Below are 26,357 nucleotides of genomic sequence, written 5' to 3' on the forward strand. Positions count from 1 at the left end.
ACTGTGATTCTGATCCGATTCTGTTATTAATTACCGGCTCAGCTGGGTCCACATCGCTCTCGCATGTAATTAAGACCGCAATTAAATTGGCATGTACAACTCGGCCAAAAAACTACAACGTGTGCTCACAGCACGCGAGATACGCAAAACATTCATCGATTACTTTACGGTCAATCATGAGCACAAATTTGTGCGCTCCAGTCCGGTTGTGCCGTTCTGCGATCCCACCGTCGCCTTTGTCAATGCGGGAATGAACCAGGTGAATATCAGGTACATACACTTGATTAATCTATTGTGCCCTAATCAGTCTCGTTGCTTTAGTTCAAATCCGTTTTTCTGGGCACAGCTGCTGCACCGTATAAACGCGTCGTCAATTCTCAGAAATGTGTGCGAGTCGGTGGCAAGCACAATGATCTGTCTGTGGTGGGTCAGGATGGCTACCATCACACGTTCTTCGAGATGCTGGGCAACTGGTCGTTTGGCGATTATTTCAAGGTAAGTGCATTTGCCACTTTAGCCTTGCATTGCTCCAACAGATTTCTTGCAGCGTGAAGCTTGTGCAATGGCTTTGGAGCTGCTGCGCGGCCCCTACAACATTGATCCCTCGCGTTTGTATGTCACATACTTTGCCGGCGACAAGCTGCTGGGCATAACCGCCGATCTGGAGTGCTTTGAGATTTGGCGTAGCTTGGGGTATGCGTAAATTGGTTACATAATGCTTTTTGAGATTTTATCAGTATTCTTGTCTTGCAGATTTCCTGCTGCACGAATCTTGCCATTCGGCTGCAAGGACAACTTTTGGGAAATGGGCACAACGGGCCCTTGCGGACCCTGCACTGAAATACACATTGATCATAGACCGGGCTCTGGACCTGACAGCGTGGAGCAGCGCGCAAAGTTGGTCAACGCGGGGCGAGCAGATCTCACCGAGCTGTGGAATTTGGTGTTTATACAGTACAATCGGTTGGTAGCTAAAAACTAGTGCAGTAGAAATCTAATATTTAATTGAATACCTCATATTTGCAGCAATGCAGATGGCAGCATAACACAGCTGCCCGCTCGGCACGTGGACACGGGCATGGGCTTTGAGCGTTTAGCTGCGCTGCTTCAAAACAAGTCGTCCAATTACGATACCGATCTCTTTACGCCGCTCTTCGATGGCATACATAGTGTAATTTGATAGTGGTGAATAATTGGTTGGCTCAAATTTAACATTTGTTTCTTAATTAGCTTTCCAAAGCACCTGTGTATGGTGGCAGCTTTCCCAATGCCCAGGATTCTGCTTTGCTCGATACAAGCTACAGAATACTTGCCGATCATGCGCGCATGGTCACCGCTTGCTTGGCCGATGGCATGCTGCCGGATCAAAAGTAAGTTGGAGCTGAGCCTAAAGGAATCCTTTCTTAATTCTTTATTTCACAAGCACAGTCAAAAATTGCGTCGCGTTCTGCGAAAGGCACTCAGCATCTCGGAGCAAGTTTTTGGACACGAAAAGCTGCTCTCTCAGCTGGTGCCCATTGTAGTTGAAACGCTAGGCGAGGCCTATCCCGAGATGTCGACCAAACAGCAGGCTGTTATTGAGTTGATATTGCACGAGCAGGAGGTGTACAAAAATTTGCGCGAAAGCTCGTCCAAGGCTTTTGCTGAGGTGCTCACAGAGTTTCCCAAGCTGGATGACATTGATCTGATGGAATGTCCTGGTTTTGTGCCCGCCTACCGCGAGTTTCAAGTACAACGCTCAAATTTTCCCAACAACACGATCCCAGGTGACTTCCTGTATAAGTTGACAGACACTTATGGTCTGACCGAAGAGAGCTTCCTTAAGTTGGCCGAGCTTGAGAACATGAACTGTGATTTGGATCGGTATCGCGCCGAATTGGCCCTGGCCAAGCTTAGAACCAAGGAACCTCAGCGCAGCAGTGGCGACTACGACCTGGCGCTGCAGAAGCGCATCGCAGACGCACAAGCGCAGCTAACCAAGCGGCTGGCGCCGACTGATAACAGTCACAAATATATCTACAGCTATGATGAAGTAAATGAAACCTATTCGATTCCCACGGTTACAAGTCGCGTGCTGGGCATGCTACAAAATGACGTGGAAGTGTCACGCACCCGCCTAGAAGAGCCCTTGAATACGCTCTCCATTGTCACAGCTGCAAGCAATTTCTACTACGAATCAGGCGGTCAGCAATCAGATCTTGGCAAACTGCTGGTGCGGAACACACACAAACCAGAGGAGCCTCATCAGTTGGAAGTGGTAGGCGTAAAGCATCTCAATGATTGCGTGGTGCATGTTTGTCGCCCGATCACATCCTCCGATGACTTCGAGCTGGCTGTCGGGGATGAGGTACAGCTTGAGGTAGATGCCAAGCAGCGGCAGCTGAATACGTGTCATCACACGGGTAAGTACCAAGGAGCACAGAAACACGATATTCTAAATAAATACCTCGTTCTATAGCTACCCATCTGCTGAATGCTGCCATAAGATCTCTCTTCAACAAAGTTACATATCAGGTTTCCAGCGCAGTTAGCAGTGAGCAGTGTAAACTGGAACTGGGACTTTTGGGCAAGCGCATACAAAAAGCCGACGTGCAACACATTGAGGATCTGATCAAGTGAGTTTGGGTAGACGTCTTGTTTTTACATATATGCAACTAATTAGCTTCCATATGTAGCCGCGCCATCTGCTCCGCCACGCCCGTCCAAGTGCAGGAACTCAGCGCAGCTGATGTGCTGCAGCAGAACGATATAACCATGGTGCCTGGGGAGGTGTATCCGGAGCAAGGACTGCGTCTTATTAATGTGCAATGTCCGGACCTAAGCCTTAGCTCCAAGGAACTGTGCTGCGGTACGCATGTGACCAACACAAAGGAGCTATCCTGCTTCTGCATTGTTAATCTCAAGCAAACAAATAGGGCTCGCTTTGCCTTTACAGCCGTAGCTGGCCAGGCAGCAGAGAATGTAAGATAACGTTCACTCTTCCTTCCAATTTCTAATAATCCCTCCTTTCCGATAGGTCCTGAAAACAGCAGCGCTATTGCGTCATCGTGTGGATATGCTGGAAAAGCAGTTTCAAATGGACAAGCTGACAAATGCCACGGAGACTGAGCTGCAGACCATACGCCACAACATGCTGCACTCGGACATTAAGCTGCCATACGCTTTTAAGATGGACACGCTCGATCGCATCAATGATATACTACGTAAGCTTAAGGAGACTTCGCGCACAACCCTTAAGTAGGTGTTAAATTGTAGTTATTTGCCAACAACTAATTTGTCATTGTTACAGAGAATTTGTAGAGGTGGAAATGCGAAATGTGCTACTAGAAAAGCCACTTGACACGCATCCGTACATTTTGCACTTTATTAGCAGCTCGGCGCTGGTGGAAGAAATTCCCTTGCAGCGTGCAACAAAACTATGCACAGATCGTCCGATTCTGGTGGTTAGCATGTGTGATAACATTGTCAAAGCGCGCTGCTGCGTGCCGCAGGTCAGTCAATGAATTATAACTCAAAGTTAACTCTGGTTAATCCTTTTGGATTCACGCTGCAGAACTGCATCAGTGAGCAATTTAACGCCACGCTCTGGCTGCAATCCTTTGCGAAAACGTTTGGCGGTCAAGTGGCCACGCCCAAGGGTCAGAAAGCTGAAATCGTCTGCAACATGAAGGGACGCAAGGTGAACACACAGTTTGAGGAACAATTGGAACAGGCAATGGGCAATGCTCAGGTCTACGCCAAACGTTATTTGGAGTTCTAACTTGCCATGCCACACGCCCTTAATAGAAAATTGTTAAGCTTAATTGTTATTGTGAGAGGTACTATATTGCAGACTAATAAATGTAAATAAAAACCTTAATCGCTGTCGCTGATTATCACCAAATCCTGTTGCGAGTGCGCCAAACTTGTCTCCATTAGTTGCTCAAAAGCATCGGCACCGTCGACGCTTTGATTGAAAAAGTAGCTAACGTTAGCTGTTGACTTGGGCGGTGGAGGCGACGGTAGTGTCCTAGTAGCCTCTTTCGCAATGGATAGGCCATGCTGCTGTTTAAAGCGCTCTATAGGCGTCCTGACCAAATGTGGCACCTTTTTCAGCTCGCCCTTGACCAACAGATCAAAGCTGTCATCCAGCGAGTAGCGTTTGCTCAACGGCACGCACTCTTCCCTCATTGAGTAATCTCGACGCTTTTGCAATAGCAAATCTGCATCATCTAACAGTTGACTTTGTTGGGTTTGTGCGTCATCCTTGTGCAAACTCAGCTGCGCCAAGCGAAGGCTCAAATCCTCTGCCAGCGCCTCATAGTGCAGCATATGACCTGCGTGCTTAGTAACAGCAGGTAGTGCTTGAGGATTGGAGACGATGCCATTGATAATATCGGACATATCAAACTCACCATCGCTGTCCAAATCGGAGGGCAAATTTTTGTTGAGAGGCGTGGAGCATTGGGTAACGAGCTGACGAACGGGTTTGACTGGTGTGTCCTTATTTTGTTTAAGAAATTGCTTCATAGTTTTTTGTCCTTGCTTTGCTGGCTCAATTGGCATCTTCTTTTTTCCTCGTTTGGGTTTGGAGATAATCTCTTCTGTTGCTGCAGCCAAGGCTGAAAGATTCTCAAGAGCACTAAGCGGTGTCTTCTTTTTGCGCGTCGCTGCCTTTTTGGGCGGTTTCTCCTTTGATTTCATAAAAGCAGCCACCAAATCTGGATATGCAGCCTGCAACATGTCCAATGGCTCAATAGTATAGTATAGTTCCTCCACACCCTTTGGATGCTCCAGCTCGAATTCGGCAATTTGATCGTGCGGTATAAGTCCCTTGAAGCAGCCGTGACTGTCTGCCCAACGCAGCTCTAAACTGGCGACACCTTTCACTGTACGCTTCTTGATGATCTCTTGGGGCTGGACAAGGCACTTATCTTGGTTTGGCTGCTGTACCTGCCAGCGTGTAAGAATGGGGAAAAATTTCTGAAAGCAATAGATTTCTGGCCATTGCAAAAGGTGGCCAATTTGCTTGATAAATTTAACGATGTTGGGCTGTCGCCAGTCGAGCTTCAATTTGGGCAGTGTCGGCGGTTCAGAAAGGAACTCGGATATAATCTCTTCATTGGGAAAGTCTACATCTACAAGCGCCTTCTTGCGCAACGTCAGCTCCGCCTTGATGGACAGCCGTTGTTCCCTTTAAAGAAACAAAAGTTATAAAAATTCAAGGCTTACAAATAGCACTTACTTCCACAGGCTTTCATCGCAGCCACGATGCGTCCGACAGACGCCACAGCCGCTTTTGGTGTGGCTTTGCGTGCGTCCAATGTGCCCGCAGTTGCTGCAAATGGATTTGTCGTCGACACGCAGCTCCAATGCGCTGTATTTATCCGTTTCAGAGCGCCAATTACGCAATCTGAGTAAGACGTAAGTTTTAGCTTTTATATGCATCCTTGAATGATATTATTTTACCTGTCCAATATTTCCGATTCCTTGTATTTGTTAAACAACTTCAGTACGCCGTCCTTGCCAATGCCGCCGATGCCATCGGGACAATAGTCGCATCCACAGAGCAGCGCCATGACAATGACTTTGTTCTGGCCAAAATCCATGTGGGCGCAAATCGTTTGCATGTCATAAATATCCACTGCACCGCCAGCTGCAGCCTGAGCGCCCTGCGTGGACACAGAAAAGTTGCGATACACGCGCACCGCGCCGTACGCAAAGCAGTCCGAATCCTGGCTTATGACACCATCCACTAGCTGGATGGACAAATAATAATAATTTCAGCCACAAAAAACTATCAATTGAACTCACGCCATGCTTGTTGAGATAGGCACAATAGGCTTCAGCTTCGCCTGGTCCCTGAACGCATTGAATGCCCATGGACAACAATAGATTCTCGCACTGTTTGAGAACGTGATTAAAGCGGGTGCGGCCCTTATCCTTTTTGGCTGCCGCTTGAGTTGGCGCCGGTGCATCTTTATCCTTGGGCCGGACGCCACGAAATTGCAGCTCGTTACGTTTGGCTATTACTTCACTTTTCAGCTTGGGCGCAACTCCTTCCAACACAAACACTGGCGTCACCTGCTCCCAGATGAGATAACAGGTACGAAAGAAAAGATTTCTGTAAATGAATTTGTTTAATGAAAATATATATAAAGAAAAAGAAACATATGCATAACTTACTTCAAGTGATGCCGTGGATGCACAAAATAATCGACTACGTTGAGACTTTCGCACACCCATCCGGCCAGATCTATGGCGACCTTCTTGCCGCGGAGTTCACATATTGGCTTTCGCTCAGCATGTGGCGTTAAGATGCTCCACAGTTCCTTAACGCCCATTTAATTATTAAACACTAAATTAGCGCGTTAATTTCAAAATTAAAAACAAGCAGCATTGCTGACAGTCACGGGGAACGCGTACAGCTGACTGGCAAATTTTGGACAGTCACACTCGGTGCTTTGTTTTGACATTTGCACATGTCCATTTGACTGTCAGTGTGCACTTCTTCTTCGTGTTCGACATTTGACGTGTCAGAGAAAATCAAAAGTGAACTCGTTTTCAATTCGCATGTTTTGTTTTGCATATAAGGCAACTAAATTAAAACTCACGCCGCTGCAATACAGTTAACATACCACATAAAACGCCAAGATGGTTTTAGCAGATTTAGGACGAAAGATAACGACGGCGCTGCACTCGCTCAGCAAAGCCACCGTCATTAATGAGGAAGCCCTAAGTGCGATGCTCAAAGAGATATGCGCCGCCCTGCTGGAGGCTGATGTAAACATCCGGCAGGTGAAGCAGCTCCGCGAGAATGTGCGGGCCGTCATCGACTTTGATGAGATGGCCGGGGGATTGAACAAACGCCGCATGATACAGTCCGCCGTCTTCAAGGAGCTGATTAAACTGGTGGATCCAGGTGTCAAGCCATATCAGCCAGTCAAAGGCAAGGCCAACGTTATCATGTTTGTGGGCCTTCAGGGTTCCGGCAAGACAACAACATGTACTAAGCTAGCCTATCACTACCAGAAACGCAACTGGAAGTCGTGCCTCGTCTGCGCGGACACGTTTCGTGCAGGTGCCTATGATCAGATCAAACAAAACGCGACCAAGGCGCGGATTCCATTCTACGGCAGCTACACGGAAATCGATCCTGTGGTCATAGCGCAAGAGGGCGTAGACATGTTCAAGCGCGAAGGATTCGAGATGATTATTGTGGATACATCAGGTAGGCATAAACAGGAGGAGTCGCTGTTCGAGGAAATGTTGGCGGTATCCAATGCCGTCAGTCCCGACAATATCATCTTCGTGATGGATGCCACAATTGGACAGGCTTGCGAGGCTCAAGCCAAGGCCTTTAAGGAGAAAGTTGATATCGGTTCCGTCATCATTACAAAATTGGACGGTCATGCCAAGGGTGGTGGCGCCCTGTCTGCTGTGGCTGCCACTCAGTCCCCCATCATCTTCATTGGCACGGGCGAGCACATCGACGACTTGGAGCCATTCAAAACGAAACCTTTTGTGAGTAAGCTGCTGGGTATGGGTGACATTGAAGGACTGATAGACAAGGTAAGTTGTGTACAACATCTACGTAAATACTGTCTAACAAGCCAACTTACTTGACAGGTGAACGAACTGAAATTAGACGGCAACGAGGAGCTGCTGGAGAAGATTAAGCATGGTCATTTCACCATACGCGACATGTACGAACAGTTCCAGAATATCATGAAAATGGGACCCTTCTCACAGATCATGAACATGATACCCGGATTCTCACAAGACTTCATGACCAAGGGCGGCGAGCAGGAGTCGATGGCGCGCATTAAGCGCATGATGACGATGATGGACAGCATGTCAGACAGTGAGCTGGACAACCGTGATGGGGCCAAACTGTTCAGCAAGCAACCCACACGTTGCATACGAGTGGCACATGGCGCCGGTGTCATTGAGCGCGAGGTTAAGGAGCTGATTGCACACTACACGAAATTCGCAGCGGTCGTCAAGAAAATGGGCGGCGTTAAGGGTCTGTTTAAGCAAGGCGACATGACGAAAAATGTGAATCCCACTCAGATGGCCAAGCTCAATCAGCAAATGGCCAAGATGATTGATCCCCGCATGCTGCAGCAAATGGGCGGCGTTGGTGGGCTGCAGAACATGATGCGACAGCTACAACAGGGCGCGGCGGGCGGCCTGGGCGGGCTGGGGAACCTGATGGGCGGCTTTGGTGGCAAATGAGAAAGGCCATCTTATATGTAAAGATTTTTGTATGATTTTGTTTTTAAATAGTTCGGTTCTTAGCATTAATTTGTTAACGGTTTGCAAGCGCGACAATTATCCTTGTTTCCATGGCGATATCCTCTTGTTTGACCAAAATCAATTACAATTTGTGAAAATAGTGGTAAACAGTGAACGAAATCTATGTAAAACAGTTAACAATTCTAGTTAGCGGTCTTCAGTTTTTGTACGGTTTGGTATACAGTGCTCTGCAGTCGCAAGATTTAAGCTAAGTTTTTATTGTTTAAAAAACAGTCTACTGTCAACGAACAACTAAAATTGCATGCATAAGACTCCGTACGGAAATGAATTGAATAAAAAGTATATAGAAATTCATAAAATCATTGTTTTAATATCAATTACTTAAGTCGTTTTTCTCTTAAGTGGATTTTCTTTGTGTTGTGGCGCCATCTATGAGTCGCCTGTATATGCACTTGCGTAGAGCTGCCAGACTGTCTGGTCGCCAGCTCAGGGAATGGGAAAAACATACGCGGTTTGTGTTTCAAATATATTTTATAATTCCTTATTCATAAAATATTCTGGTATATAAGAAAGAATGTTTACAGTTGAAAGAAAAAGCAGAAGGTTGTGTGCATAGCTTGTATAGCCTGTGTAGACACTATGCAGGGTGTTCACTGCATTCATAATGTCGTACACTTTTAAATATGCCTCTAACAATGCCGTCGGTTACGTCGCACACATACAAACAACTATTACAAAAAACAACAAATGAACAGGCGAACAGAAACTTGTTGAAAGCAACTCAGCAAAAGCGTCATAGCAAAAGCGAGATACACAACAAAATAACGGTAAGCAAGTAAACAAACAGGCACACAAGCACAAAGCTGTCTGCATGTGGCTGTGTATGCGTGTGTGTGTGTGCTTGCGTTGTTGTTGTTCTTGTTTTTATTGCTTTGTCATAGTGGAGGGGAACTGGCGCTCGCACAGACACAACCACACGCATGCCGGTGCCGGTTTACAGCAGCCAGCCTTGCGTCTGTAACAACACAATCACACACGCACACAAACATACACATACTTATAGGCCTGTGCGTATGTAGGCTATGTGCATACATACATACATATGTATGCCTGGGAGACGGTTGATGGGGGGTAGTGGGAGCTTTACTGGCGGGTCTGCAGCATCCCTTGCGCATTGTGCGTGGGCATGTGACACATACATACACACTTGGTTACAAGTTACATTCACCCTCTCATTACAATAACAATGAAAATGCGATTGCTGTCATAAAAGCGTCTATTAAGCTGTCAAGTTTTGACACTCATAAAACCATCAAACAAGTCAAACAAACAGGTTCACAGCAAATGTTGTAGGTTGAACTGCTGTCAACATTTTTCGGTTCTTCCTTGCGGTTTACGCACACACTGCCATGCGCATACACACACCTACCCACCTACACACACAAACACATACACACACACACACACACACAGGCTTGTATGCGTATTTGGCTGTGCTGTCGGCTTTCATATTTTGCTACCGTTTAGTATTTCAGGGCAGTTCCGGCTGGCAGTGATACCGGGTCCGGCATAAAAGCCTGGGAACTGTGTGGAATTATCCGTGTTACCATCAGCCCACGCTTTGTGGGTTTTAATTGCTGGCTTAAATTGGGGTTGGGTTTGTGGGTGCTAAGGCAGCAACCCCCAGGTATTTAAAGCAGCAATAAACCAGTTTGTGCTTGGCAAGTATTCAACGATTTAAAATTGGGTAAATCCCATTCCTCTGGCCTGTTAGCAATACACTTTCTGCGTTTCTCATACTTGTTTCATGGTCGCCCAGTTTAGGAATAAAATATTTTCTATCGCTTCCTACGACTTAAATTATAGCCTTAAAGCTGAATAAGTCTCATCTTAGTTCTGTGTATTTTCCTTTCCCTATATAAGTATTTTCTTCGCCAGCAAAGCTCTCCTAACGCGCACTTTGAAGAAACTAACCCGGAAAATTCAACCTAGTTTATGCACATGGCTATAACTCGGTTAAATAAAGTCCGAGCTGGAGAATATATGAATTTATAGACTTGTGAAACTCTATAAAGCAAATAGAATCACAGTTGTTCAAATTCAATATTTGGAATTTGTTTGTTTTTCAAGTCCATCCACAGACGTTATCAAAAGTGGGAATATAATCTAGCCAGAAATTCAATGTAAAACGCAAATGGTATTTGTTTTCTTACAGAAAATCAATTTGTCTTTTATTGATTCAGAAAAAGTTCAGTTTCTTTTTTTTTTTTGTTTTGTGTTGTTTTGTTTTGGATGACAGCATTTGCTCTTTAGTGTTTTTTAAAGAGACATTTTACTTTGTATGTTCTTTACTTTAATTTCTTCTTTGTTTTTGTTTTTGTTTTTTTTTTTAATCTTTTGCTATTTTCTGTTTAATGCTTTGCTGCTCTGCACTTCTTTGCCGCACCTTCTCAATATTTGCTCGGTTCTGCACTTTCATTTCTTTAAACTTAAAATTAGATTTAATTTTTTTTCTTCTTTTTTTCAACTAGTCTTACTTTTCTTAAGCGAAATAAGCACAAAAGCTGCAAAATGTTTTGCTTAAACTATTTTTTGTTTTTCATTTAATAATTTTTTTTTGGTTTTTGTTTTGTTTTATTTTTATTTTTTTTCAACTGCATCTCCTTGGCTCCAATTGTTTTTTAATGTATGATTTTTTGCATTAAAGTTCTGCGCACAAAAAGTACGCATATAAATTTGAAAGTTTTAGCAAAGTTTTCGCATTGTTTCTTATATTCTTATACTTCTTTGTTTTGTTTACTGTGTTGTTGCTGTCTGTTAGCTTTTTTACTAGTTTTAAATACAATTCTTTTCCATATGCATATAAAAAATGCTTAAAAGCGTCACATTGATGCAAAAAATAATACCTTAAAAAATACACGGAGATTCGAAAGGGTTTTGTATTTTTTTTTTATAGTTTTTTCTTTTGGTTTTTGTTTTTTTTTGTAGTTTTGTTTTGTTTTTGTGGAGAGTTACAAAGAGAGATATAGTTGCCAGTTAACGCGTCTAAGCGTTTCACGTTTATCGTTTACAAGAGAAATGAATTAAGTTCTTTAAAAGACTTTGATTTAAAACTTAAAAATAGCAACAAGCGAAATTTACATTACTTTGCGCCCGGCTGACCGCTGATGTTTTTGTTTTTCTATCATTTTTTTTTGTTTTTGTTTTCGTTTTTATTTTTATTTTCTTCTAAGTTTAATTAGCTGCTTCTCTGTGCTAGCTTTGTTTTACGTTTACTTACAGCTACTTTTACGCTTTTGTCGTCGTTTTTGCTTTATTTTCTTTTTTAAATTTAATGAGCTTGTTTCTTGACCTTTCACTACCTTTCGCTACACCTGCGGCGATGTTGTTGCTGTTGTTGTTGTTGTTGTTGTTGTTGTCGCCCGATTTGCCTAACGTGCTGCATTTATTACAACTCCTTCTTTTACCTTCCATTTGCTTCTTCAAGTTTCTTGTTGTGTGTGTGTCTGTGTGTGTGTGTGTGTGCTTTTATGCATTTATTTATGTATTTCTTCTCTCATTTTTTTTTGGTTTTGTCAAAAAAGTTTCAAAAAAATATATATATATTCATCATTTCCTTAAATTGGCTTAATTAAAAAATGTTTTTCTCATTTATGCTTTTTCATTTTCACTTTGCTTCCAGCCGCGCTTAACAACTCAGACTTGGATGTCTAAGTTTTGCCCTTTGTTTAAAACACAATTCAATTAATTTAAAATTTGTTATTGGAAACTATTTGGTGTAGGGTGAGTGTTAATTAAGCTTACTCTCAAATTTATATATAGCAAACATTTAACTACTAAGAAATCACACACGAATCGGAAAAACAAATACAAATCCAAACAAACAAACAAACAAGCAAATTATGTCAAACACAAAACTTAAATGAAAAACAGTTTACAATTTTATTTTATATATATTTTTTTTGGTTTTTTTAGTTTTTTTTATTCAAAGTTTTTTTTTGTTGTTTAGTTTTCAGTTTTACGCACTAGACATTTGCTTTAAAAAGTACTTTTCAACACAATTTCATCAATTTCAATTTAAATTTCTGTTCCGTTTCGCTCGGTTTCTGCCAAATTTCAACTTGAGCGCATTCGGAAAACTTCAAGGTTTTTCCTTCTTATGCGGTTGTTGTTGTTACTTTTCTCTCTCTTAAGACAAATAATAAATTAACTACTTAAAATTAGTTAAAAAACTAAAGTAAAACGCATTAAATTAAAACAAAATACAGACGCAAAACAAACAAGTTTTAATTTTGGCTTGTCAAAGTAGAATCAAAAAAAGTTCAAATCAAAAAAATAAAAACCTTTGCTCGCAGCGGCAGGCCTTAATAGCTGCAGCGCACTGCTCGCCAAGTCAGGCAATCGATCGATCAGTTTATCGATTGATTATCGACTGTATATGCAAAATTATAACTAATCCGAACTTGACGACGCGCCATTTACCAACACTGTAAAGTCTCTCGCTTTCCTCGTTCTAACTACACAAAAACTACAAACTTCTAAACCTCCGTTCGTCGTCTTCGTCGCATTCGCCTTCCACTCTAACCAACTAATTAAACGCTTGCGCGTTTCTACCAATTAAAAATCATATTTTCTACATCATCTACTCGCCCATTCTACTGTTTCTGGTTCTGCTTCCGCCTGCTGTCCTTAATCAACGCAACACTTCTTGTCAAATCTATACTTAGCTCTGCTAAACTTAAACGCTAGTGCTTTGATCTTAGTTACTAAGTTGTTGTTGCTGTTGTTGTCTCTCCTACTATTTCTACGCCTACTCCTACTCCTACTCCTCCACAATCTTCGTCAACTTTATATTCTTCTCGTATTCTTTATAATCATCTACAACGTGTGTGTTTTATGCTCTTGGGGATTTTGTAGTCTGCCCCGTTCTTGGCTTAAAACTAGGGTTTCTAAACTTTTGCAGCTAAGATTTAAATTTCTTGCCCCTTCTTTATCTACTTTCTTCTCATATCCTTCTCGTTATAAATAACCTAAACTTTAATGTTTTTATATTTTTCTGCCTAAAAACAGCGCAAAAATGTTGATTAAGTTATGTTCGCTAAGAGTTGAAACAAAACGTATTTGAATGTAAAATACAAATTTCATAAATAAATATTTGAAAACAAATCGAAAATTGCACTTTGTGTAGAGATAAAGAGTATAGAAGTAAGGGGCGGGGCGGGGGGGCTGAGGTGAGGGCTAAGTAAAGACAAATGTGAGCATGAAAACTCAAAAACAAAACTCTTGAAATTTTGTTGTATTTGTGATTTTTGCTTGTTTATCAGTTGATTTTTCTAGTTTCGGTTTTATTTGCAGAGGCGTCTCTTGTTATTCTTCTGCTATTAAAAATATTCAATTTGTGTACAAAATTTGTTAAGTTCTTTTTGCTTTTGGAATGTTTTTGCAAAATTCTTGCCCCATTTGCTGGATTCGGCTGGCTTTTTGCTACTCTGACGACGACGCTTGCAAGATTTGAGATGTGTGTATGTGTGGGTGTATGTATGTGTGTGTGTGTGTGCGTGTGTATGTCTGTGGGGTTTGTCAATCCTGCATTTTCATTGAATTCATTTTCTTTTTATTGTTACAGTTTTCATTTTGGTATTCAGTCTAAAGCAAATTACATATTGTACAAATTAAAAAAAAAGAGTAGAAAAAAAAACGTTTTTTTTAAAATCATATTTGATAATAGTTGTTGTTTTTATGTGTATAATATTGATAAGAAAACATGCACTGCACTTTTGTTTTGGTTTAGGCTTAGGAAGACTTTTGGCGTTGTGTTTTCATTTTGTATTTATATATGTAGATTTCATAGATTGTTAGCGTATAGGCATTTAGACTTGACAATCAATCTATATGAACCGAAAACACATACATATGTAGTTAACATACATACATATGAAAATCAAAGACTTTGCTCAGGAATGTTTGTTTGTGTGTGTGTTTATGAGAGTGTGTCTTCTCTCTGTGTGCGTACGTGTGATGTGTGGGTGGAAAATGAGCGCGAACAATGAAATGATGAATCCCTACTGGAATCTCGCTGAATCTCAAACACTCTCGAATAAGTAACACTCAACACGCTCTGACTATCTCTCTCTCTCTCTCTCTTTTATTCTTTCTGTCTGCCTTTCTCTGAGATTCTCAAAGCCACTGAACTCACTTTAAATCGTTTATGTATCAATATTTGATTCAGTTAAATCACAAATACAATGTGTGTGTGCTTAGGCGTGTTGTGTGAGAGTGTGTGTGGCGTGTGGTGTTTGGTGTGTGTTTGTCTGATTTGTCAAAGAAAATAAATACGCAAGGCTTTAATTTCAAACACTGTGCTGTCTGTATGTCTGTATGTCTATTGATCTATTGATCCAACGATCCATCAACCCATCGACTATTTTTTAAGACTTACAATTAGAGACTAAAGAAATAATCGCTGCTGCATTCTCTTTTTCTATTGTTTTTTCTTTCTGTCGTCTTATTGCTATTTTGTTAATCATAAATTTTCTTTTAAATTTATTTTTTAACATTAATTTGCTTTGTTTTTTGCTTTTATTTCTGCTACTGCTGTGCCTTCTCTACTCTTGCCTGTTGTTCGTCATTCTTCTCCAATCAATTTAAAACAGTTCGCATCCTTTTCCACTTACAGATTCACTACGTTTTTCACGTGCCACAATGCTAAACTACATTGCTACAATTTCATATCGGGTTTATCCCTACTACTTGCTGGTTTTTCCCATCTTTTATAAAGTGTGTATGCCTCATTGTTTGCCTTGCACTTTCAATTTATATTTCCTATGCCTATGCCGTCTCTCAACAACATCGTTATCATTATTTTCATGATAATCATAAACATCTTCATTCATTCCCGACTCTGCTAAACTCTGCTACAGCTTGTTGTTGTTTTTGTTGTTTGTTTGCAGACAAAAAATACGCTATGCTATCTTCTATCCTGCTGTTGCTCTTCTTCTTATTCCAATTATATATCTTAGTTTTAGTTACTAGAAAAAAACACACACAGTTAAACGTAAAAAACTGTAGACAGCTACAAAAAATTCATTAAATCGACTGATGAGCACAAAAATATGCTAAAAACTAGTACAAGATTTCTTACTTTTTGTTTATTTTGTATTTGTTTTTGTTATTTCTTCTTCATCAATTTCATCATCGTCTGTTGTGTTGCCTATTCACTTTCTTCATACCTATCATCGCTGATCCATCTTCTCTTCAATTTTTTTTTTTGTTAGACTCTAAATCTACTAAATTTGCTGCTTACTGCATTTTTGCTAGTACTTAAACCTAGTTTTTCTTTTTTATTTATTATTATTTAACTTTCTGCTGTTTGTTTTATAGTTTCAGGAAAAATTAGCAAAATGTGTGAAACGTTTGCAATTAACAAATAAATCTTTAAATAGTTGCAATGCCCATTTTTTGTGGGTTTGCATTTTTCTTTACAATGTCAACTCTTTTGTGGCTCTTCACGCTCTTTCGAGAGAGTAAGAGACAAAGTTCGCTCTCTTTGCTTTGTGCTTTAAACACTTGATTCTTAAAAATCTCATTCTCAGCATTCATTTTAAATAGTTTGCCTGACAATTTGAATGGAAAAAACATAGAAAACCAAAATAGTTTTCATTGTTTTTTTTTTTTGTTTTTTCATTTTCTTATGGACTATAGAAAATAAATTTATTCGCTCTTGCTTGAGTTTTTATGTTTTCATTTAATTTATCTTTTTGTTTTGTTGTAAATCATCAAATTGTTTTTATTTGCATTCTTGTTTGTTTTTATTTTGTTTTCTTCTGTTTTCGTTAATTTTTAACATACATTGCACACATTTTTTTTTGGGTTCTTCGGTTTTCATTTGCTTTGCTTCGTTTCTTCACAAATGTTTGTGTTTTTCTCTGCTAAAACATTTACATGCGCTGCTTTTCCCATTTTCTCTTTCAATGCAAGTTGTTGTTATGTTTGTTTTTGTTTTATTCCTTAAATAAATTTACTTAACTAGAGTTTTGCGTTTTCTCTTTTGCAAATTGTTGTTGCTTCAAGTTTATGTTTGCAGTTTTGCCGTTTTTTATATTATTTTTGTTTTCTTTTAACTTCTCTTCTAAGAAAATGTTGCCCCCTTCTGGTGAGTTTTTCCTGCTTTCAATGAAAATTTCGACCCCTTTCTACTACTACTTTCTCGTTCACTTTAGCTGTTGTTTAAGCATGTTTTTTTTTTACTGTATAACTAATTTCTATTATTTAAGTTTAGTCTTTGCTTTTCTTCACTTTTTTACGCTCTCCTCTTTACTCCGTTTCGCTCGCTCTTACACTTTATTTATGTATGTATTTTTCCTTCCTTTGTTGCTGTTTCTGCTGCTTTCTCTTTTATACATAACTCTTAATTCTCTTTCTCTAGCTTTTCTTTATTTTTTAAACATTATTTTTTTTAGGGAACAGCATTTTCGACTGTTATCAAACTGTTTCTGGTCTGATGAGGCCTTCTCCTTTTCCTTCTCCTTCTCCTCCTCTTCTTCTTCTTTTGCTTCCTTTTGTTGCTTTTTCCTCCAAGCCAGTGCTTTTGTTTTTGTTGTAGATGTTGTTGTTTTCATTGTTGTTATTCCAGCGCGTAATGCTCCCAAGGCTAACCCTCCATCACGTCCATTAAATAGTACTCAAATGGGGTACTAAAATATTATATCTGCAATTTTGGAAAATGATTAGTTTAGAATAAATTATGTGAATATTAAAAGTGAGGTTAGAGTGAACGGAAGCAGGGATTTCAGTAAATATATCTTATCTAAAGGAAATCTTTCTGATTATCAACGTTGTCAATGCTCTTTGCAGTCACATTTGGTATAAATATTATTTTTGATTGTGTATATAAAAAGGAGGTTTAGGGTAAGCGGAAGCTGGGATTTCAGAAACTATATCATATCTAAGAGAAAACTTTCTATATAGATTATCTTCATTTTTAATGCTCTTTTACAATAACCTTTGGTAGGAATATTATTTTTCTTTAATTCTTAAACACTTTTTTACTTCTTATATGATAAATATTTTGGGGAAACACTTTCACTTAAATCTAGCAAGGAAACTCATAGGGAATTAGGTAGGTTTAGCATGCAGGTAAGGGATGCATAATTGTTATTTAAGCATGATATGGATGATATTTACCTAGAATGTGTTACCAGTGTTTAGGCTGCTTAGTAACTATACTAAGTATGCAAGAAAGAGCGTAGTTTGTGATTGTTGTAGTTGCGGGCGCAGGAATAAAAAAGAAGTAGAAAATAATCGAATTGCGCTTAGTTATGAGAGTTAAAGAGTTTAAAAGTCATGATCAGATCTTGTAAGCAAACAGGCAAGCAACAACAAGCAGCACACAAAACGAATGAAGAGAAATATGTGTAAAAAGAAGAAGATGATAAAGCAAAATCACCAATGATTAGGAAATTAGAGAGAGTATTGCAAATGTGAATCGTGATTTGAAATGAGGCGAGTGAGTATTGAACAAGTGTAAGTGGGGAATGAAAAACTAAAGCACACAGCGCATGCAGCAAAACAGTGTTGGCAAACGTAAAGCGAACAACGCTCTAAGTGGGGTGGCCGGGCACAGTGAGTGCCCGCTAAAGAGGCCATTGCATACAACAAAGCACAACTAAAGCAGATGAATGAAGGCTCTATGTCAGGGCAGAAGGATCAGAAAGCATTTCGAGACGTGGACTTAGTAACAGACGGAAGAGACTTTGACAAATAGACACAGAGAGAGAGAGAGAGATAGAAAGAGAGATTGAGAGAGAGACAGAGAGACATCACTCACCTCGCGAAGACCTATTTGGGAGCGGCTTGATGTGGATACTGTGTGTATGCCTCGTCGGGTGATGCAGCTGTGCTAGCCTGTTCGGAATCTGTCATTGGCATTGTTGGTATAATAGTTGGTGGTGGTGCATAATATGGATAAGTTGGACTAATATACTGTAACGATGGAGAAAAATTCTATAAAGGAACCGAAAAGAGAACGGAAAAAACAATGGAATAAAAGAACAGATATAGAATACAAATTATATATCAAATATCATTCAAAAATTCAATTGCAATTGCACACAAACACGCACGCACACATATATTGAGAATAGATGATGAACAGATATGAAGAGACGCACGCATCTTCAATGTTTTCTACATCTATTCAATAATGATCTAGATAATACTCATGCTTGTCTATATAAACATATATTCATATATCAGAGCTGAAAACCTATTTTGCAGCAAAAATAAATAATGTAAAGATCGCTTTGTAATTGGAACTATTCAGAAACCTGCACGGAAACTAGATTCGGATTTCCTCGTTTTGAGAATTTGTTTTGTTTTTTTGTTTAAAATACTTTTGAATATGGAATTCCCTAGAAGCCTCTTAGTTTTTTTGATGTAGATATAAATCAACTTCAATAATGGTATATATCTGTATATAGTATTTCTCGTTAAGCTGGAAAATACAACTTTCAGGCAAGGGCAAAAAAGGTCAATGGTTAAACCTTATGCATTTAACAATATCAAGGTATAGTAAAGAAGTAATCGATATCGATAAGGACGTAATCTATATCGATAAGGAAGTAATCGATATCGACATTTTCAGCTCTGATATATATGCATCCATGCATGAGTATTTTCTGAGTAGTTTTTCATTATATAACTGTTCAGATCGGACACCCGTTAGCACTTACAGAGTTGCCAATCTGCAGGGTGGCCAACTGTGGCATCATAGTTCCGTATGGCACAGCCGTGTCACCACTGACCATCATCGATATGCCGCGTGGTTGCACCTGATTAACAGCCTCCGGTTTGTACGAGGTGACGCCCAACTGGGGAGCGGCAGCCATTTGCATGTACTGCAGGGCAGAGGAGGAATACTGATAAATGTTGGGCATATGTTTGCCAAATACGGAATAATATGCAGCACTCACCTGATCATCTACCTGAGTGATCGGCTGTGTCATCATATAGCCGGGTATCCATTGCGAGCCAGCGACCGGATAGCCACCAACCTGTGGTGCCCCGAAACGGGAATAGGGCACACCAATGGGTGTGCCGACATTGACGCTGACGCCATTCTGTTGCATGGTCGGATCGTAGGCAACGGGTATGCCCTCGGCGGAGACATCGCGCCACGCGCGCGCATTCGGATCGGGCGTCTTGAAGAGATTCTTCTTTTTGGGACCGCCATCGGCGAATTTCACCAAAAGCGGATCTTTGGCACCCGGTATTGTGTTACCGTTGAACATTTGTATAATTTGTTCGCACTTCTCGCGGCTCTCCATGCGTGCAAAGCCAACGCCTGCAAAAGGAATATAGTATTAATAAGAGATTTATTATATATTATATCTAGCGTACGACACCCGAATTTGTCCTATTTATTTTTTAGACAAACCATCCACCCTTCACTAAATCTACAGTCCATGTATTAAAATTTATTAAAAAGTCAAATGGTTTATGATTTAAGAATTGCAATGAAATTTCCTTCTTTCCTTTCCACAATAGTTTTCCACCACATTTTCTACACTTACGGATAGAATCAGGTAACTAGAACAAACATTTCAGCCTTCTATCTCTAACGTTCAATAAGTCCGTCAGTCTATACATATAAATGGTTATATATATATATATATCTCTATAGACCTCTCTATAGACCGAGTTTTGCTTACCCTTTGAGTTCATTTGCTGATCACGCAATATTCTGGTGGAGACAACCTGACCATATTTCGCTAGCATTGCCTCCAGATCGGTTTCTTTGAAGTGTGGCGGCAAATTTGCAATATACAAATTTGTGGGATCCTGTTCCTGTTGCTGTGTAGTTGTTGGACGCATAGGATAGCAGCGTGTGTGTGTTGTTTGTTGTTGTTTGTTGTTCATAGTTGTAGTTGTTGTTGGAGGATCAATCGAATCAAGTTTTAGTTGAATTTGTTTCGTTTGTTTGAAAAATTGCACACAAAAATTGAACATACACAAACAGAAGCAGTTTTGGCAGAAGCGCATGTTGTATGTGTGTGTGCGTGGGTGTTAATGGAGTGTGTGTTAGGCGTGTTGTGCGTGTGTGTGTGGATGAGCGACACAGACGACGCATTATCAAAGAGAGAGAGAGGAGGAAAGAAAATTAAAACGTAAAATTTTGTCATTAGTAAAATTTTTAGTAAAATTTCAAAAATTTGCTGTTATTGGTAACTGGCTCTGTGTGTGTGTTTGTCTGTTGAGTGTGTGTTGCAGCGTGTGCGTGTGTGTGTGTGTGTGTTGTTTAGTGTGCCTGACTTAATGCTTATGTCCAATGTTGTATGTTGTTCATGTAATGCCAAGACCTAAAACATTGCTTAATTAAAATATGCCTAAAACACAAAACTAGCGAGTTTTTCCAAAAAAAAAAACCGCCAACAGACCTAAGTTATAGTAAGATATATACAGGCTGTATTGGTACAGTTAGTGTGAGAGATGTATGCGCATGTATGGAATGTATGTTTGTATGTATGCGGAATTGCCTAGTTATGCACTTAATTAAGTTAAATACCTGAGCACTTATGTATGTCTTAGTTTTAAGGTGAGTTTTCTTTTTTTTTTATACTTAGAGTTTAGATTTGGTTTTGTTTTTGTAGTATATATATTTCTTTTTTCTTTTATAGAGCTTAGTTAGTTTTTGGCCGGCGCAGGTTTGTAGCATTTTGCGTACTCAAACAACAAACTTGGTAGGTTGATTATATGGCTGGCTATAACTTCAAATATACGATTACAATTTATACAGTTTTTGAGAGATACATGTTATGCAGAGTATAAAGAGTTTATATATATAAAGAGAGAGAGAATTGGAAATTAAATGAGCATCAATTCTAAGTTATATTTGTAGCTAAGATATTAAATTGAGTTTACGTTAAGTTACGTTACGTTACGTTACGTTAGACTTCACACTGACTGTTTGTACAAAGAAAAATATATAATTATTTAATGAGCTCCTAAATGGCATCGATTTATCAACTATCAACTATCTATAGCTATAGTCGGTTATAAAGCTATTTGTTTTGATTTGTTTACGTGTTTACATAGCTATCGATTTTGTCCATTTTTATCTTTATACCAGCTAATCAATTGTTACGATATGTGTTACGAATCGAAGTATATAACATTATAATTTGAATTCCTCTATTCAGCTACTGAGTCTGACAGTCTATGTGGATTGTGTGTGTGGACCAAGTTGGGTTAGTTACGCAATTATTGACTTACTACTTAAATTCCAAATTATAAATGATATGTAACTAGGGTGTAATTATTGTATGTATTTGTATGTTATTACTGAACGAATACGCAGAAAACTGTTAAGAACATAAATATAGCAAGTTATCAATTTTATGTTTTTACAGCGAATACTTGTCAAACGGACTCTCCCTTTAGGCAGACAGCCCTCTTTGGGGGACATTTTATCATAAAGCAGACCATGCCCATTTACCCTCTATTAGGCAGACATTTAGACATTTAATCAGAGCTGGAATTCAGTGCTGAATCAAACCTTACCCACAATTCGGTTGAATTGTAATCCGAAACATATAATATTTTATATATATTTTTATACCCTGAACCTATTGAGCATGAGTAAAAAGGGTATATTGGTTTTGTGCAAATATATATAACAGAGAGAGAGAAGAACCTCTTCGAACCCATAAGTCCAATAGCCGAGTCGATCTACCCATATCCGACTTTCAATCCGTACGTCCGTGTGTATGTTTGATTAGATCTATCTCAGAACCTAAAACAGATTATGTTGTCTTTAATTTTATCCCCTCTTACAATGAGCTGCATTTGCTAATGGTGGAAGGTTCAGGGTATTCCCTAGTCGGACAGAGCGCTCTTGTTTTTGTATGCATTTGCAGCCCTATTTATAATCTATATCTAATTGCTGTAAAATTCGCTTTAATTTAATATTAATAAAATACTTTTTTTGAATATATGTCAGAAATACTAAAAAATTAAATTAAAAACTATTTTAAGTCTTTGATAAACTATGATTATATTGTTTGGGCGCAGTTTTCTATTCGTATAACCTTGCAGTTGCTTGCAGAACGGAGAAATCAGACTTAAGGTCCCTCGAGTTCTCAGATTTAGAATTCGGATTAACATTATGTGAACTGAAACTGATTGCATTTCTTTTGTTTATAATGCAACTGATCGGTCTGCTATATAAGCTAGCACAACAATAGTTGGCATATCTGCAAGGCTATATAAACTACGGCACGCCGAAGTTATCATCTTTCTATCTGTGCTAAGATAATACCTTGATGAACTGGGATTACGAGATGTTTGTACTTTCAACTAAGCGATACGTAACTACTACTTATAGATCTATTTATATTACACTAATTGAATGCCTGGCCACTATTGAAATGAAATTTGTTTGAGCAATTGTTGAAAATTAAAAATCGCTTTCAATGCAATTAATTTACCAACAAATCCGCTAAATTGTTATTAAATTTGCATTAATATTTCTTTCATGATATAAATATATATATATTTTTTTAATTTATATATTTGTTTTTCTGCTAAAGGAAGATTAAAAAGAAGGATTATAAATTGGCGTATTAACGTTTTTTGAATAATAATAAATACTAGCGAGAGAGAGAGAGAGAGAGGGGGGGGGAGCAATAATACAACCAAATCGAAATTAATGAATGACATTAATAAATGCATTTGGCTTCAATTATTATTAAATGTACACTAAATTAAAACGCATTTGAAATACGTATTTAATTGAACACTTTCGCAGCTAGACTCGATGAGCTCGATGAGGAAATATATCTACGAGGATATTTAAAATAATTTAAATAATTTCTTGTGTGGCTGCTTTTGATATATCCAAATTCTCAATTATGAATTAATAAACATGTTTAAGCTACGCTAAAAATGATTCATAGATGATTACTAAAGTTGGCTATAAATATGTACTAGAATATAAGTCGTGTATGTGGGGTGGGACTAAGTAGTATAATGGGGTTTATAGTATATAGTACGATATACGATATACAAGAGTCTTTTATATAGTTTAACAACACTACAAACTAGGGTTTTGGCTAAGGTTTGGGCGTGGGCGGGCACAGGTTTTGGGGTAGGTTTTGATTGAATTCAAAAAGAAACGAAAATAAGAGTTGTGAGATTTATAAAAATAATTTGCCAATTTATTTTGGCCGCACACATTTTGTGTGGGTGTTACAGAAAGTTCACTCAGCATCGCGAATCAATATAAATTTGCAAGCAATTCCGAACGGATTCAACCGACTCTTTGGCAATCTGACAGCACAAATGTGCAAACTTTGTGAAATGGAAATGCAAAGGGGGTCGCAGCAGGCAGACAAAGGATAAAATAAAAAGGAAACAACCCAAACTGAGTTCGCAGCTCTGGCGAATAACTTAAGCTCCGGCGTGGGCATATTGACCTTTACAGGATGCGCGTGGGCAGCTCCGAGCTCTGAGGGATGTGTGAAATAATGCAAAGCAAAATTATTCTCGATTCTTCGTTTGGGTTTGTGTTTGTAAAGGAATTTTATATATTATAGTATTTGCAAATGACTTTGCAGTCTAGTGTAAAGTTGAATCGAAAGTTCGAACATATAAAATTCTAAATTTGAGTAGGAACTTGACTTGAAACGCATTTGCAGACTGCGAAAGGATGACTTTCCATTTGAAAATCAGGTGCAAAAGTTGCCTGTTGCCACTTTGCAAATCCTTTTGAAGAGTTTGCAATAAAAAAGTCAACATAAAATATAAAAAAAAAAATCTTATAATAAAATTCGAAACATATTCTTAAATAAACTTAAAAACAAAAGCAATTTGAAGCACAGTGTAAACGAATAATAATGTTGGGTTAGTTGGATATTGTTAAATGGGTTTTAGTTCAGGGTTAGATACGGATTAGGGGGTTGGTGTCCCGGTCTAGGGGGTGGTTGGTGGTGGGTGGGTCGGATCGGGATAGGATAGTTTGCGGTGTGAGGGGTGAGTATTACTTGCATGCAAACAAACGTACAATGGCCGGCCTATGAAGCACCCAGATACCCACTTTGGCCATCTGAGCTTGCACGCCCTTCGCCTGCAGTCCCTTGACGGCGCCCTCAGCGTAGGCTGGCTGCTCGAAGTCGACGAAGCCGTAACCTGTAAGAAACATATTTTGTTTTTGTTTTGTTTTTGTTTTTCGTTTTGGTTTTGGTTTTGGTTTCGGTTTTTGTTCGTTTTGTTGCGTGAGTGTTTTTTGTTTTACAGGGGGGCGGAGGTGGAATTTTTTTAATTGCATGTTGAAATACATATATAAATATATATATAATTGTTTAAATAGTTTAAATATTATTAGATTTTTGTTTGCACACATTTTAGAAAATTTGTTTTTTTTTTTAATTCAAATATTTTTGCACGTGCAAAATAAGTTTAAAGAATGGAAAAACAATCAAAACAAAAACAAAATATATTCGAAAAGAATTTCGAAATAGATAAAAGAGAGATTGAGAGAAAGGTGGGAAGAGAGAGAGAAAATGGTAAAAATAAATTAATAATTTCTTGGCACATTATTTTGCTGTAACTTAAAGAGAGCAACAGGAAGTGTTACGTAAATAAATAAATAATATTATAAACTATAATAATTTGTATGCATATCAAAAGGGGATACAAAAATAAATAGAATTACAGAACAGATAAAGCCTTTCACATAAGACACACACACAATTTGTACAGCTCGTTATTTGTGGCACATTTTATATATATATTTATAAGAGCGGGTATTATCAATATAATTATCATTAGCAGTAATAATAATAGTAGTTATAGTTAATATATTTGGGATTAGAGTGCAGTAGTAGATAGGTGAATGCATGAATGATTCGATTGCGAAATGAGAAATATACGAAATTATAAACTCAAAAATCAAGAACTAATCAAATGAAAGCCAAAGAAGTTTAAACATACAACAAAAAATCGATAATTTTTTAGCTGCCAATCGATAATTTTGTCCTTTATCAATAAAAAAAAAAAAAAACATCAAAGTACCAGACACAAATAACGAGAACGAGCAATAAGATTTAAGCAAAATACTTCAGAAAACTATAAACAAATTAAATATGCCGAGTACTCAAGGGTTTTTTAACTTAACAAATATTTAATTATATTTTTTAAATATTTCTTCAACTTTATAGTTACTTTAATGAGCTCTATTTGCCAAATTTTACATTATTTGCAAAGCAAATATTTGATATATTATTATTTAAATCAGATTTCTAATATTTTTGGCAATAAGATGAACTCCTTGCGACCTTTGAGTACTGCGCATATTTGAAAACTTATAAAAGTACAAAAAATACGTACAAAAGAGAAAAGAAAACTTTGTAAGAAATCATTGATTAATTTGAATTTTGTTGTATTTGTATTCTTTTCTTTTTTTTTTTTTTTTTTTTGTTTTTGATTACATAACACATACTAATAATACATATACGAAAAACACACATAAATAAAATAATGATGAGAATGGTGAAGAAAAAAATACCTTTACATTTGTTTGTTGTTTTATCTAAAATAGCCTTGGTTGATATTATTGTTCCGTATCTGTAAGGGAGAGAAATAGAGTGTAGAAAAGGTAAAACAGTGAATTAGTGAGCGCAAAAAACATGCGTAAATCAGACGTAAAAATATACTACACGACTTTTGCATGTCCGCGGCGTGTGTGTGCGCGTGTGTGTGTGTCCGAGTTAACAGTTGTTTACATAATATTTAATTTCTGTCCTGCTGTTTGATTGTCATAAGCGGTGTGCGTGTAAGCCTTTAACTGGCCTGTTTTTCTATCTCTTTTGTTTTTGATGTTGGTTTTGTCTAAACGTCACGACAAAAAGATATAATAATAATAATTTTGGTTTCTAGGATACAATATATATATGTGTATATATATGTGGGCGGCAATTAAATAGTCATTAAAATGCAATATTTATGGCGCACGCTCAAAAGTAGGCAACGAATTATATTCGTGGCGCTGGAAATTGCTTATTTGTGCTTGGACCAGACGAGTCCTGTCAGGCAAATTAAATCGATATCAGCATAGTTACAGACAT

General features: G+C 38.5%; 4 protein-coding genes across 18 annotated transcripts in view; 2 read left to right on the forward strand and 2 right to left on the reverse strand.

Moving 5' to 3' along the window:
- Positions 1 to 35: 35 nt before the first annotated feature.
- Positions 36 to 3,843, forward strand: LOC115771179 (alanine--tRNA ligase, mitochondrial). Its single transcript, XM_030716764.1, has 12 exons — positions 36 to 259; positions 322 to 495; positions 548 to 693; positions 754 to 963; positions 1,027 to 1,171; positions 1,231 to 1,370; positions 1,429 to 2,402; positions 2,459 to 2,615; positions 2,676 to 2,961; positions 3,017 to 3,237; positions 3,290 to 3,491; positions 3,554 to 3,843. The coding sequence occupies exons 1-12, from the start codon at positions 92 to 94 to the stop codon at positions 3,758 to 3,760; spliced, it is 3,030 nt and encodes a 1,009-aa protein (XP_030572624.1). The 5' UTR covers positions 36 to 91; the 3' UTR covers positions 3,761 to 3,843.
- A 4-nt stretch (positions 3,844 to 3,847) lies between these two features.
- On the reverse strand, positions 3,848 to 6,441 carry LOC115771180 (flap endonuclease GEN). 3 transcript variants are annotated; one of them, XM_030716767.1, is made up of 6 exons: positions 6,166 to 6,441; positions 5,794 to 6,103; positions 5,449 to 5,738; positions 5,225 to 5,392; positions 4,395 to 5,173; positions 3,848 to 4,316 (listed from the first exon to the last, which is right to left on the reverse strand). In XM_030716767.1, exons 1-6 carry the CDS (start codon positions 6,321 to 6,323, stop codon positions 3,856 to 3,858), a joined length of 2,166 nt encoding a protein of 721 aa, XP_030572627.1. In that variant the 5' UTR covers positions 6,324 to 6,441; the 3' UTR covers positions 3,848 to 3,855. The 3 variants fall into 3 exon arrangements, with proteins under 3 accessions (XP_030572627.1, XP_030572625.1, XP_030572628.1); XM_030716768.1 differs by having other exon boundaries at positions 4,210 to 4,323; XM_030716765.1 differs by having other exon boundaries at positions 3,848 to 5,173.
- A 70-nt stretch (positions 6,442 to 6,511) lies between these two features.
- On the forward strand, positions 6,512 to 8,597 carry LOC115771181 (signal recognition particle 54 kDa protein). The gene is made up of 2 exons (XM_030716769.1): positions 6,512 to 7,551; positions 7,609 to 8,597. Exons 1-2 carry the CDS (start codon positions 6,634 to 6,636, stop codon positions 8,215 to 8,217), a joined length of 1,527 nt encoding a protein of 508 aa, XP_030572629.1. The 5' UTR covers positions 6,512 to 6,633; the 3' UTR covers positions 8,218 to 8,597.
- Positions 8,598 to 16,652: 8,055 nt separating this feature from the next.
- Positions 16,653 to 26,357, reverse strand: part of LOC115771299 (protein alan shepard) — a 158,841-nt gene continuing 149,136 nt past the window's right edge. For 5 of the 13 annotated variants that reach the window (XM_030716927.1, XM_030716926.1, XM_030716935.1 and 2 more), the window contains 7 exons: positions 25,799 to 25,857; positions 24,296 to 24,420; positions 19,947 to 20,088; positions 19,209 to 19,579; positions 18,969 to 19,154; positions 18,065 to 18,240; positions 16,653 to 16,945 (listed from right to left, as the gene is read on the reverse strand). In XM_030716927.1, the coding sequence (XP_030572787.1) occupies positions 18,076 to 18,240; positions 18,969 to 19,154; positions 19,209 to 19,579; positions 19,947 to 20,088; positions 24,296 to 24,420; positions 25,799 to 25,857 (1,048 nt within the window). In that variant the 3' untranslated portion in view covers positions 16,653 to 16,945; positions 18,065 to 18,075. Of the gene's footprint in view, positions 16,946 to 17,421; positions 17,458 to 18,064; positions 18,241 to 18,968; positions 19,155 to 19,208; positions 19,580 to 19,946; positions 20,089 to 24,295; positions 24,421 to 25,798; positions 25,858 to 26,357 lie in introns of all 13 variants that reach the window. The other 8 variants (XM_030716928.1, XM_030716939.1, XM_030716933.1 and 5 more) reach the window with 8 other exon arrangements.

Source organism: Drosophila novamexicana, unplaced genomic scaffold, assembly GCF_003285875.2.
Source record: "Drosophila novamexicana strain 15010-1031.04,08,12 unplaced genomic scaffold, DnovRS2.1 tig00000024-arrow-pilon, whole genome shotgun sequence".
NCBI classification, from domain to species: Eukaryota; Metazoa; Arthropoda; class Insecta; order Diptera; family Drosophilidae; genus Drosophila; species Drosophila novamexicana.

Excerpts from the sequence above, each read along its gene's own strand:
- LOC115771179 (XM_030716764.1), top strand. The coding sequence starts at position 92 with ATGTACAACTCGGCCAAAAAACTACAACGTGTGCTCACAGCACGCGAG. Across the intron at positions 260-321 it reads TCAATGCGGGAATGAACCAG|TTCAAATCCGTTTTTCTGGG; the intron begins GTGAATATCAGG and ends TCGTTGCTTTAG. Across the intron at positions 1,371-1,428 it reads GGCATGCTGCCGGATCAAAA|TCAAAAATTGCGTCGCGTTC; the intron begins GTAAGTTGGAGC and ends TCACAAGCACAG.
- LOC115771181 (XM_030716769.1), top strand. The coding sequence starts at position 6,634 with ATGGTTTTAGCAGATTTAGGACGAAAGATAACGACGGCGCTGCACTCG. Across the intron at positions 7,552-7,608 it reads TTGAAGGACTGATAGACAAG|GTGAACGAACTGAAATTAGA; the intron begins GTAAGTTGTGTA and ends CTTACTTGACAG.
- LOC115771180 (XM_030716765.1), bottom strand. The coding sequence starts at position 6,323 with ATGGGCGTTAAGGAACTGTGGAGCATCTTAACGCCACATGCTGAGCGA. Across the intron at positions 6,104-6,165 it reads CATCCACGGCATCACTTGAA|AAATCTTTTCTTTCGTACCT; the intron begins GTAAGTTATGCA and ends ATTCATTTACAG. Across the intron at positions 5,393-5,448 it reads GAATCGGAAATATTGGACAG|ATTGCGTAATTGGCGCTCTG; the intron begins GTAAAATAATAT and ends CGTCTTACTCAG.